The sequence below is a fragment of the Rhopalosiphum padi genome, chromosome 3, assembly GCF_020882245.1.
Source record: "Rhopalosiphum padi isolate XX-2018 chromosome 3, ASM2088224v1, whole genome shotgun sequence".
Classification (NCBI taxonomy): Eukaryota; Metazoa; Arthropoda; class Insecta; order Hemiptera; family Aphididae; genus Rhopalosiphum; species Rhopalosiphum padi.
In genome coordinates this window covers 71,275,161-71,289,125 of record NC_083599.1, presented here as the reverse complement: position 1 = coordinate 71,289,125, position 13,965 = coordinate 71,275,161, and the positions used below count along the sequence as shown (strand labels likewise).

Here is a 13,965-nt window from a genome sequence, read left to right as displayed (position 1 = left end):
TTAAATATCACTGAAAAGTACCATAAGTAAAATAAATAATTCTATAAAAATGTTATAGCTTTGTAGGTATTTTTCATACAGCTAATATATTTTTATAAAATTGGGAAATAGACACCGATTTAAAAATAAATAACATCATATTATTTTGTAAATACTAAATGCATATTATGTAATTAAGAGATTTTAGAGATTAAGCTGAGTACTTTTTTTTGTCATGCCTACACTTAACTAATTAAGTTTAATTTTCAATCCTAACCGAAGTGTTCGAAAATAGTCTTTTTACGTCCAGCGGACAGTATAAATGTATTATTTCTACCTGATGCTGTGGTAATAAAAAAATTCCGATACGTATAACGGTCGTAACGGGTGGAAAAATGGAAAGACCCGGCACCTCGTTACTTTCCAAATCAGATGTATCCATAATTAACCGCAGTGGTCGGCAACCGGCTGAAAATTTTTTTTCATAGTAAATAATTTTAGAATACACATTTTTTATTTTGTTCAGCCCGTGAATTTTTTTTAATTCGTTAATGTAGCACGAGAGTCCAAAAAGATTGCCAATCACTGAATTAACTTATCGATATGTTTCATCTATTACTACCTACATCAAATACTATAGTTGCCAATTAGCTGGTATAAGTGGACAAGTGGTAGGTGTGTAACGTATAAGTGTGTTATCTATATAAAATAGTCAAATGAATCTAAATACCGTTTACCTATAACCACAACTCACAAGAAAAGTATATTAGGGATTAGGCTTTTTCTGCGTTTTCAGAGATAGCAGAGACGTCACAAAAAATAGTATAGATACTATTGTATACTTATGTAGTTATGTATTATTTGTACTGGACTGCTGGTTGGGAATTTTAGAACTACTTTAACTTTTAAGCTAGTGATATAAGCAAAAAAGACCAAGAACAAGTTATAAGACTATCAAAATCTTGAATCTTCATAACTCAAGGAGCAAGTTTCTAAACAACCCACCCACCAACTATTACATTTATTAGGACCAATGTAATATTTTTAGGTTCTTCTTTAGTTAAATTTTTCATTAACTTTTACAAATTATGATATAGATACACTTATTTTTTACTTGAATGATCAATCTTCTGTTATGAATTATGAATAAAACTGTTAAACTTAAACACTTTGTTTCCCAATTTTCGTGGCAGTCGCTCCTAGTATTCTTATAACGAGCCGCCCCCGCAAGCAATACAAATTCAGTTTTTGATGCAGTATTTTAGTACGGTCTTGTTTGCTTTATTAACAAAATGCATAAACAATTAAATTTGTGTTTTTGATCTCCAAGATAAAACTTTACAAGTCTAATATACATAATTATACTTATGATTTGCTAATTCAGTCATAAGTAAGTTTGATAATTTTATTTTATTTGAAATCGCATTGCCGTATTGGTATAAGTTTCTATTGTGAATTTATGATTAGATATAATACAAATTGGTAACCATTAGACTATTTTAATTTTTATAAATCTCATTAAAATAAACCTAACACACTGATCCAAATCCGTGTAATTTTGTCACTAGTTTCTGAGTAAAATGAAAAATTTTAATGTAAACAGACAACAGTTTAACAAGATTTAAATAGGTAGTTATTAAAGCATATGAGACAAAATTACAATATACTACGACAGTAATAAAGGTCACACGAATGTCGTAAGAAATTAAAACGTTTTATTAAATTATAGGTACCTACCTACTATTATTATAACTTCCTGTTATTAGTATAATATTCAAAGCAAAAAGTTATTTACGAACACAAATAATCGTATGATCAACTTTAAGAACCCAGCGAATAATTTTTTATTAACATAGTTTATATATTTTAAAAAATTTTTTGTACATAAGATATTGGGAATATTTGGTGAAAATTTCAATTGAAATTTAGTTAGATAATACTTATGTATTTATTTTTATAATTATTTTAAATTCTGAACGGAGTGATGAATGTATTGATTTTACAATGATGTGTTTTTTTTTCTTGTGTCTGTCATCACGTTTTGGAGTAGTAATAGTGCTTTGATTTTTTACTTTAGCCCCTCTTTGAAAAGGAAATTGAATCTATAGTTGGTACTTTGGGAGGTCAAAAGTAAAAAATGTCTAGTAGTTTTCAAAAGCGTCAGGTTTTTCCTGAAAAGATAACGAAAAAACAGGAATTTTTACCGACAAAATCGATTTTTTGATTTTTCTGTATCTCAAAAATGAATCATGTAAATACTTGAATTTTTCACCAAAAGTTTATATTATCGTTATCTATTTACGATTAAATTTTAAAAATATTTAGAATTTTTTTAAACTATTTATAGGCCATTGAAATTTTTGATTTATTTTCTTGAAATGCCGATAAAAACATTTGGCTTACCAAAAAAACTTTAAAATTTAATACAAGATTTATTATAAGTTGTTCTTGTTTTAGTAAAAAGAAAATCAAAAATCGTTGGTCTCAATTTCTGTTTATATAACCATTTAAAGTTTAAATGTTTACATAATATTATGTCAAAATCGGGAAAATTTGCAAGGAATTTTGAAGTTGAAAATTTATAAAATTTTTGTGATTTATTGATATCTAAGGTTAAAAAACCTAACACAAGGTTCTCCAAGGTTAGTAAAAAAAAAACTCCAGCGTCAATATAGAAAAAATTTTATGAACGTATGAAATTTATTTTTTTACGAAATCGAATAAAATAACGATATATTACAATTTAAACATAGGTAATAATAATATAATATATATATATATATATATATATATATAGGTTATAATAATAATATAAATATAATATATCCTACTATTTATCCTAGGCTTACAAGTCATCTCCGTTCAGAATCATTTTTCGTATACAAGATACCTGTCAATGCATTCAAATTTAACACATCCCATGATAAAATTATTTTATCATGACATATCCATTATTGTGACCTATACTCATCTCCATGTCTACTATATACAACAGAGCGGTATCCACTTTTTTTTTTATAATTTGTAAATAAAAATCATATTATGAGGAACCTTGCGTTAAATTTTGATGGTTTTTGACCAAATGAAGATTTATTTAAAATATTTTTAAAATTTGATCATGTATATGAAATACTAATATAAACGTTTGGTTATCCGTTTTTGAGTTACAACAAATAACAAAATCGATTTTGTGAATAACTATTAGTATGCATAAACATGCGATATACCTACGTATAATGAGTATATTGTAAATTGTGGGCTGGTAATAATTTTAAAATTATCTGCAAACATTTGGTACCTAACTATCAAAAATTAAAATTCTAAAATAATCATATGTAAATAATAAAATAATATACAGTTTCCTATTAGTAGGTATTCAAACCATAGTCTACAGAGATATAGTCGATGTATAGAGTATTACTTAATGATTCATATTGGTACTTTCCTGTTATACGAGACTACGGCTATTTCCGCGACTACCTCCGTTAAGACTACCTACCACGGTTGTTTTGTGAAACCTATGTGAAACACCACAATCCTGTTATCTAAAACTACCAAAATTTGCACACTTTCCTATTATCACAGACTACCTTAGTTTTATTTAATATTTATATTTGTATAATGCACCTGCATATTTAATTCTTTGATATTTTTTTAATCATTAGGTATTGTTGGGATGGCTATATTCGAATTATATATATATATAAAGGATTTAAATACCCAGTAATCATATGTATTACACAACACACGCTACATAATATGTGGCGTACGGTCACTAAAAACAATAAAATAATAATTATAATAAATACAAAAATAATAGTGCTAAAAAAATGGTAAATCCACAAATAAAATAATAAATAATGATGGCCACAATTACGAATTATATATAAAAAAAAATGTAATAATATTAGTGTCGTATTATCATTTTAGATGTTTTTACATCAAAAAACTATTGTATCATAAATTGTTCTCTATTTTGAATATCGATTTGTTAAAATGGCTGTAACATAAATTTTGAATCACCTTATTTATATATATATAATAATATAATATAATAATTGTGAATTGCTACGCTAGAACCCAGCGCGTGGATATTGTACAGCTAATTGTGATTTGTGGTAGTCGCGATAAAGGAGGTAGTCTTGGGTGGTAGTCACAAAAATAGTCGTAGTCTCTCGTATCACAGGAAAGTACCATTTTGGTAGTCTTAAATGACAGGATTGTGATGTTGTCAAAAATCATGGTAGTTTCGTATAACAGGAAAGTACCGATTCATACTTCAGTTAATCGACTTTATAGTTCACACCGTCGCATAATATTATACATTTTCATATATAGGTAATTTATACATTAATATTATATATTTATATATATGTACAATTTCTTAGTCAATCGGTTATCATTTTATCAGCCACCACTGTTTTGCTTATCAAGCGACAGCCACAGCCGTTTTCACGGTTCACCAGTGGATGCGTCTGTTACCACGGTCCGCCCAACTCGCAGGGGGATCGTCGGGTCGCGGCATAAAAATCGTTATCGTTATCACGAGCAGCGCGTCGGCCGTCGATCACCGATCCCGATTTCCGACATCTCGTGAACACTGAACATTGTTGTCTGCCGTTCGTTGTACATTGTAAATTGTAATATTTCCATTTCGAGAAACCCCGTTCACCATCGATCGTGTCTGTTTGATATTATATCGATATTGTCACTGTTCACGTTGCCTTTTGAATTTTAGAACATTTGTTAAAAACTGCCATCAATAACCGAATTCCACACACCCGATCATACTTATACTAATATACTTAGAAATAAGATAAAGAAATTAATCGTCACCCGCTCCACTGCCGGCGCCTACGAGTAGTACACGCTGGTTTAAAATTGTTCGTGCCCAAAGAAACTAGCCTGTGTGGTGTCTGTGCCCATCCCCCGGTGGACTAACGGCGCTTACAATGGAGGCATTGATTCCTGTCATCAACCGATTGCAAGATGTGTTCAACACTGTCGGTTACGATGCCATACAGCTTCCTCAAATTGTGGTTGTCGGATCACAGGTATGTTAATTTTCTGCCACAACAAGACTATACCATTTTACTAAGTCTGTTACTTGTTAGAGGCAATACTTGTGTGGATTCATATTACTAATATGTATAATATCCTACCATATGCATTTGTTTATTCTATCATAAGTTAAATTTTATAAATGATATTACATAATAATTCTATATGAAAAAAAATTCACATGAATTTAATTTTGTCCTTTTCAATAGTTAATAATTACAATGTGTCATTTAACTATTCTGGAAAATAAAAAACAACCTTGGATTATTGCATATGTTTCATATTAGGAGATTACTTATGAATCATTTTTAACTCATCAATATAGAAGAACCTTTTTTTGTCTATCTACATTGGTATATAACTAAATAAAAACATTAAGTTTTCCAATTATTTAAAACAATTATTCCTATTAGAGTTAATTTAATTATTTTTGTTTAATAATAGATTATTAATCAAGAGTTATTTATTTAAATAGTTTGAAACTGTCCTTTAACATATACCTAAGATTTATCAATATGTATTTATTTTTTAAATGAAATCATTTCCTACTAGTATACAGTGTTTATTCGCTGTATTTAATAATAACAAATATCTATTTAATTGAAAAAAAAAGATAGCAGTGATGTGTCCAGTAACAGACTTTGGGTTCAATCGAATTAGTCAGCTCCAACCTTTCAAAATGACATTTTAAAACAATTTACTCACTGTCATTATATTATTATTCTATAATAAATAAATTAATAATACATTTTTTTATACCTAATACATTTTTATATATTACTAAGTGGAATAAATAACAATTTAATAAATAATACTATGCTACCTAAAGCTTTTGAAAATTAAAATTGACAAATCTAATAATAATGCATTTATTGTTCTAATTATTTCTATTTTAAACATTCAATATTGTTTATCAACACTTATTCAAATTATTGACTATTTTAAATATACCATTGACCATAAATCGCTGATAAAATGTATATACTTTCTCAACAGACATGATTTAATTATGTCAAACAAGAAGTAGAGTAGGTTATAACTATTCTGTACATCAGCGGGTTAGGTCAGGTTCCCAAACTTTTTTGGTTCATGCATCCCTAAAAATAAAAATAAATAATCATGCCTCCAATGATAAAATTAATTACGATTTTATATTATTTAAATATTCAAGTATTTTTAATTTTATGATAAAAATCCAGCTATTCATATTGTTTAGTACAACAAAAATGATTACTGTTAATATATAATGAAAAATTTAATGTGAACAATGGGCTTTTTTCCCGTTTATTAATACTTCAAAATTAGGCATCAACGATGTTACTTCCACTGTATTTAGTTTTTAACATTAAGTTTGGACACTTAGATTTTAATACTGCAACTGCAGAAAATCGTTGATCTAAAATTATCAATATTTACCCCTTGTGCTTCCCTCAGTATATTATACTAATATACTATCTTATAGTATACTACATTTATTCTCTGTCAAGTCGAAGTGGACTGTAATATACTTATACTATTTATTTTGTAGTAAGTTAGTAACACATTCAGTCTATTACTTAATTGTTTACTTAAAAATTAAAAATTTTAAATAATATAAATCATTCAACCAGCTAAAAAAAAAAAATATCAATCACTGAGCATAGGAAAAATATTGTTGAAAATAATGATTTTAATTTATAGCATATAATTAAAATAATATACTACTTAAATTGTTATTTTTTGTAAATATTAAATGTGCTATCACCCATTAATGTTTTAATATTTTATCAATTGTTTTTAAAATTATTTAAAGGTTGTAATCATCATTAACTATTAAAAGTGATGATAATACAAATATTAATATTTTTTCGGTTATTATAATTTTTTCCCACGTGATATATATAATTATTATTTAAAAAATTTAAAGCTATAACTTAAGATCATAGAACGGGGAGTTACATTTATAAAAATAAATATAACTGTTTTAACAAAATTTTATGTCCTCTAAAAAGTAAGGTATATATTTGTGTATCTAACCGTTATAAATTCACTGAATAATAAAAAAAATAAAAATAATAATTTTAAAACATTTAACTAGTTTGACAAGTTGTTGATTTTTTTGATTTTTAATAAGAATAAATCCAATAAAAAATATAGTTAATATTATTAATTAAATTTTTTTTAATAAATTTAAATTCAAAATTTACTGTAAATTAAGTATAATTTTTATGTATTTATTATATTTTGATTTTCCACTTTAAATAAAGGATAATATTTATCAATATTATTAGAGCTCGTATGTGTAATGACCACAAATTAATTAAATATGTAATTATATACTTTATTTTTTTTTTTATTTTTTTTTATTTTTACAATACGAGACAAACCCTTTAATACATGAATATAATAGTATAATAATAATAGTTTTAAAAGTTTAGGAAACGAGGCTCAAATTTTAGAGAGAGAATGAAGGGTCAGTGTTGGCAATGCGCATAAGACGGATGATCGGTGAGTTAAGATAGTAGTTTGAGGAAGAGAAAGGTATATGAAATGGAACAGATGATCGTTAATATATACTAAACTAATATATAATATACTTTAATATATTTATTAAATATGATTAATGATTATTTTTTCACTAATCTGTATAACAAAAAGTAATAAATATTATTTAAAATTTGAAATTTTGTATAAAATACACTAAAATAACAAATAAATACAAGAAATATACAATATATTTAAATGTGAAAAATGTATTGCGTAACTAAAAAGCGTTTATTGGTTGTATTACCAGGGTAAAACCCACTAGGCTATGAGTATGCCTTATATATAAATTTGCTAAAAGATTTTATATGTATAATTGTCATACTTGTAAACAATTAATGATACATAAGAAAGAACCTTGGCAGCCAACTTGTGCACAAGGGCGTGGCATAACTACATAGCAGATATGGATGGTAGATTTGATGGGGATGACCGATTAGCATTGCCTAACTGCTACAAGGTTCATTCTTATTTTAAACAGAATATAGACTCAATGAATCAAATTTAAATCATATTTTGGTATAATAAAATTCTGATTGCACTAAAAAAATATGCTAAGCCATAACATCCAAGCTCTAAATATTATACTTTCATTATAAAACTGTTTCATCAGTCTTAATGAAACACAATTGTAAATATATATATAATATTATATATACATATTTTTTTTTACAGAGTTCTGGTAAAAGTTCTGTAATAGAAAGTATTGTTGGTAGATCATTTTTACCCAGAGGTATTGGAATCGTTACTAGATGTCCTTTAATTCTTCAACTTGTCAACTGCCCTTTGACTGATAAGGAACATAGAAGTTCTGAAAATGGTAAGATTATTCATTTTCATACATTATTAATGATTAAACTAGTAATGTATTAATTTTAATTTTTTTTATTATATAATAATATAGGTACGGTTAATTTGGAAGAATGGGGTGAATTTCTGCATTGTAAAAATAAAATTTTTAAAGATTTTAATGAAATACGAGAAGAAATTCAATCTGAGACCAACAAGGTTGCTGGCAGTAATAAAGGAATATGTCCCGAACCTATTAGCCTGAAAATATATTCCATACACGTATTGAATTTATCGCTCGTAGATTTACCTGGAATAACTAAAGTAGATACTGATGATTTACTATTTAAAATTAAATGTATTCATGACATTATTAAATTTAATATTTTAGGTTCCTGTGGGTGACCAACCAGAAGATATTGAATCTCAAGTGAAAAATTTAGTTGTCAAGTATATTCAAAATCCTAATTCAATAATTTTGGCAGTAAGTACTGCTAACACAGATATGTCAACTAGTGAAAGTTTGAAGTTAGCCAAAGACGTAGATTCTGAAGGAAAGAGAACTTTAGCTGTAATTACTAAACTTGATCTAATGGACGCAGGTAATACTTATTTTTCTTAAATTAAATTTGCTATATTATTTGTAACTTAATTTTTTTTCAGGTACTGATGCTGTTGATATATTATGTGGTCGAGTGATTCCTGTTAAACTAGGAATAATTGGTGTTGTTAATCGATCACAACAAGATATAAATGACAATAAGGTATGTATGAAGAATTAAATACAGCATTAGTTTTATATATAAAACATATTTTGTTGTTTACCTTCAACTTTTTTGCAGTCAATTACTGATGCTCTAAAAGATGAATCTACTTTCTTGCAAAGAAAATATCCTTCATTGGCAAACCGAAATGGAACTCCATACTTAACTAAGACACTTAACAGACTTTTAATGCATCACATTCGAGATTGTTTGCCAAATTTAAAAGTAATTATCAAGAAAAGTCTACTACTACTTTCATACCATTTTTACTTATTATTTATTTAATAGTTTCTGATAAAATTTTGTTATTATTATACATTGAATACTTTGAATGGAAATTACCATTTAATTATTATGAATTTAAATACTATAATTATATGGTTAATATTAAGGTTAAGTTATTAGTCCGTAACATAATTAATGAAGGACTATATAAATCTGGAGAATATTAAACAGGAAAAAATAAACTAGGATTGTTATTTTCATGAAATGGTATTTCAAAAAAATGATATAATATAGAAATAGTATTAACAAGGATGAATATATTGTTAGAATCATATAATTCAAAACTGTATTAACCCAGGAAAATATAAAACATTAAAATATTAATGCAGAACCGTATTTTTCGGGAATCGTTTAAATAAGGAAAATATTATCCCAATTTAAACAGTTCTAAGCAATATTTTTCTTATTTATACGATTCCTGGAAAATATACTTCCACATTAATATTTTACTGTTTTATATTTTCCTGGGTTAATACAGTTTTGAAAAACATCTTTTTAAAAATAAATTGTACACCTAAAAACCCATTCTTTTTTGATATATTTTTCCTGACAACATATCATATTCTTATTATTTTCCTGAAAAATATGGTTTCATATTTTCATCGTTTATATGTTCTCTCTCATTCAAAAATAAAAATCTTTAAAAACTGGTTGCTTAAAAATTAAATAATGTATAAAACAATTGTGTATTTAATTATATTTTTAAGAATAGGTATTATTAAAATATTTTAAAAATAGAACCATATTCTCATTAAATTAAAAGTAAAATATTTAATTATTTTGATGATCATCAATATCTTTTATCCACAAAAACATTAGAAAAAACATCTAAGCTCAGTATAGTTTTATTCATTGTAAAATGTCCATTGTAGTATTTAATATATCAAAACATTGAATATGTATTAAAGAATAAATAAATGGTCAAGTCGTATGATATTAATTATATGCTATATAGCAGAGATCGTAAATCTATGACTTATAGTGACTCAAGGAAGTATTCAAAAACAATAGAAATTTTATAGGATTAACAAGAAAAAAGTTATTAATTTAGTTGACTTGCAAGGGAAAATACAATTTCGCTAACATTTTTTATTTGACGTATGGGTATAGAAAGGTTCACTTTCCCTGCTATTTAGCAATATAAAATAATTTTAAGAAGTTTATTTGACCTGTGAATGGTGTGTTTTTAGACAAGAGTGAATGTTATGGTTTCACAATTTCAATCACTTTTATATTCTTTTGGTGATGATGTAACAGATAAGAGCCAAACACTGTTGCAAATCATTACAAAATTTGCTGCAGCGTATTGTTCAACAATTGATGGTACTTCTAAGAATATCGAAACAACTGAACTGTAACTAAAAATATTGATTTTTTTTTTTAATAAATATTCTATTATATAATTCTATTTATTTATAGGTGCGGTGGTGCTCGAATATGTTATATATTTCATGAGACGTTTGGCAAGGTTTTGGATTCTATTCATCCTTTGACTGGTTTATCCAAAATGGATGTGTTGACTGCCATCCGGAATGCCACAGGGCCAAGACCCGCATTATTTGTTCCAGAAGTATCTTTTGAGTTGTTGGTAAAAAGACAAATACGCCGGCTAGAAGAACCATCTTTACGATGTGTAGAACTTGTACACGAAGAAATGCAGCGTATGATTCAACACTGTGGAATTGAGTCACAACAGGAAATGATCAGATTCCCTAAGCTCCATGAAAGCATTGTAGATGTTGTTACACAGTTATTGCGTAGACGTTTACCTACAACAAATGCAATGGTAAGTTTGAGCCACAACAAAAAATAATTATATTTATATTTACTATGTTACTGTTTAAAGGTTGAAAATTTGGTGGCTATTGAACTTGCGTACATAAACACTAAACACCCAGATTTTCATAGAGATGCAGAACTCGTATCACTCATGATGAAAAGTGCTGAAGAAGACGAATTTTCAAGACAACGCATGTTGAGAAAATACAATGTGAACAATTCTGTTACTGGATGTGATAGAGATGTAAGTGTGCAATACTAGTGATAGTACTTAACTTTTTTTACATTTTTGATAATTGCTATTTGCGTACAAAACCATCTGCAGATATAATATATTATATTGTGAAGTTTTTGTTAATTATTAAGATTGTAAATCCTGAATTATAATTAAAGTGAATAATAATTAATGAATGAAAAAACAAATCAAGATTCATATTGATTCATACTACATGCTGAAGTTTTTGATAGTTTCATTTATTATATTTCATTTTTAAAGTAAATAATTTACATGTTGAATTTTATTTGAAAAATGTATTTTATTTTATTATACACATTATCTACTGTATTGCAAGCAAAATGAACAAATTTGTATCATATTATTTGAATATTGAAATATTGTTCCATACATCATAATTTACTGACAACCAACAATTTTTTAATTTTCTAGGACAAATAAAAAATAATATCTAATTTTACCAGTATTTGTTACTTACCACAAAAGTGTAGAGAAAAAATAGGCACGTTCCTATAGAACTTTTTTTGTCTATGTATTAATATATTTTATGTTTTAAAGAGTGTCGCTAGCACAGGATCAATGAAGAAAACGCCAAGACAGCATCAAGCTGACATGAACGGTGAAATGAATTCTGTTGAATCATCTCCAGCAACAACACCAGTGCATCAAGTGCAAAATGAAATGAGTGGGCCTTCGAGTGTAGTCAGCAATTTTAACAGCATGGATTTGCAGAGTCCATCAAACAGAAACCTATCTGAGAAAGAACTACGTGATTGTGACGTAATTGGTACATAATATTGTTCTCCACTTGAAAATTATTATGACTTGTTAACTTGTTGAATGTATATTTTGATTTTGTTTTTTCTTGTTCGTTTATAGAAAGATTGATCAAATCATATTTCTACATTGTCAGAAAATCTATTCAAGATAGTGTTCCAAAAGCTATAATGCACTTTTTAGTAAATTTTGTGAAGAACTACTTGCAATCAGAACTAGTAACACATTTATACAAATCCGAACAAGTAGAAGAGTTACTTAATGAATCTGAACATATATCTAATCGCAGAAAAGAAGCCATCGATATGCTTAAGGTATTGTGTGTTTATGTCCACCATCACTTTTCTACATAAAAAATGGTTGTAAACTTTTTTCTCTTTTCAACAGGCCTTACAGAATGCTAACAACATAATTAGTGAGATCCGTGAAGTGCATGTCTGGTGAACATGTGAAGATTTAATGTGTAGTATTTAGTTTTTAAATAAATCCCCAATCAGTACATTGTTACGAATCCGCCATTATTATTATTACTATTATTATTAAATGTAATGTACGGACCAAAATAACCTAGTACATACTATGGGGTACCATTAGTGTTTAATTCAATCCCCCTCCCCATAACGATGTCTGAACGTGCGTAAGTTATTACTTTGTACTATGAATAAAAATCATCCTTACACTTTTCATGTACATATAATTACAAAAGATCAATAAAAACTTATTAGGTATGAAATTATTGTATGCTTAAAATGTAGAAACTAGAACTAGACATTTTTTTTTTGTCCATAGTTCCATCAGCTTTGTTTTATTTGTTGGTGATTTCAACATGAAATGCATTTATAATATTATGTATGGTTTTATTCTACAAACAGTATAAAAAAATATTTTAACACTTTTTAATTTGATATTTAAATTTCATCTATAATACTGTATTAATGATTATGAAACAAAAAAACTTATGTTTAAAAACATTATTTATTCATATGTGGTATAATTATAATATTTGATTTCACACAATACCTAGTGTGGTCTGTTAGTTACTCAATTGTATAATTTTTTTTTTTTTTTTAGATCGTTCAAGTTTAATTGTTCAATGTTTACATTAATTAATGTTAGTGATTAAGATAACTTAACGCACTTTTTTTATAATAGTTATATGATATTCCTGTTATTCAAAGATAATAATTGATGTTTGCGATTATTATAATAAATGTGACAAACTGTCTGTAGGAAGTCTGTTTGTTACTTTGATCTAAATGATATTTCTTTTTCAACCATAACTTCAGTTTTTTTCTGATAATAAATCATTATTCAGAATGATGCATTTAAGTGATGTTTAAATCAAATTATTTAAGACTGCAAATTTGATACTTAATTTTACCTAACAGGTACAAAAAATGTTCATTGTCATGGTGAAAGCAAGGTTAAAATAGGCATTTACTTAGAACATTGAAATTTTGTGGGTGATATGCCCTGGTTATACTTATGTATTAGTTATATTTTTAAAGCTTTATAGTCATAGTAGGTACATTATGTGTCTATAATAAACTTATAACATGTACTCGTGTTGCTGTATTTGTTTTGTAAACTAGCAAACAAAAACGTAGAAAAACAATTATTTATTTATTACTTGATAACAATTTTTAAGAAAAAAAAATTACATTAATTACAATTTTTCTAAATTAGTTAATCAAAATTAGACTGTTCTCTGTTTTCTAGAACTTAATGGCTATGAACTTATAAACTATACAAAAATAGAATAACTGAACAATT

The 13,965-nt window shown here is 26.7% G+C and overlaps 1 protein-coding gene across 1 annotated transcript; it reads left to right on the top strand.

Moving 5' to 3' along the window:
- Positions 1-4,502: 4,502 nt before the first annotated feature.
- LOC132924688 (dynamin-1-like protein) lies at positions 4,503-13,449 on the top strand. Its single transcript, XM_060989122.1, has 12 exons — positions 4,503-5,033; positions 8,239-8,383; positions 8,468-8,676; positions 8,744-8,954; positions 9,016-9,116; positions 9,195-9,341; positions 10,592-10,755; positions 10,821-11,187; positions 11,248-11,424; positions 11,974-12,202; positions 12,295-12,506; positions 12,580-13,449. Exons 1-12 carry the CDS (start codon positions 4,932-4,934, stop codon positions 12,634-12,636), a joined length of 2,121 nt encoding a protein of 706 aa, XP_060845105.1. The 5' UTR covers positions 4,503-4,931; the 3' UTR covers positions 12,637-13,449.
- Positions 13,450-13,965: the final 516 nt, after the last annotated feature.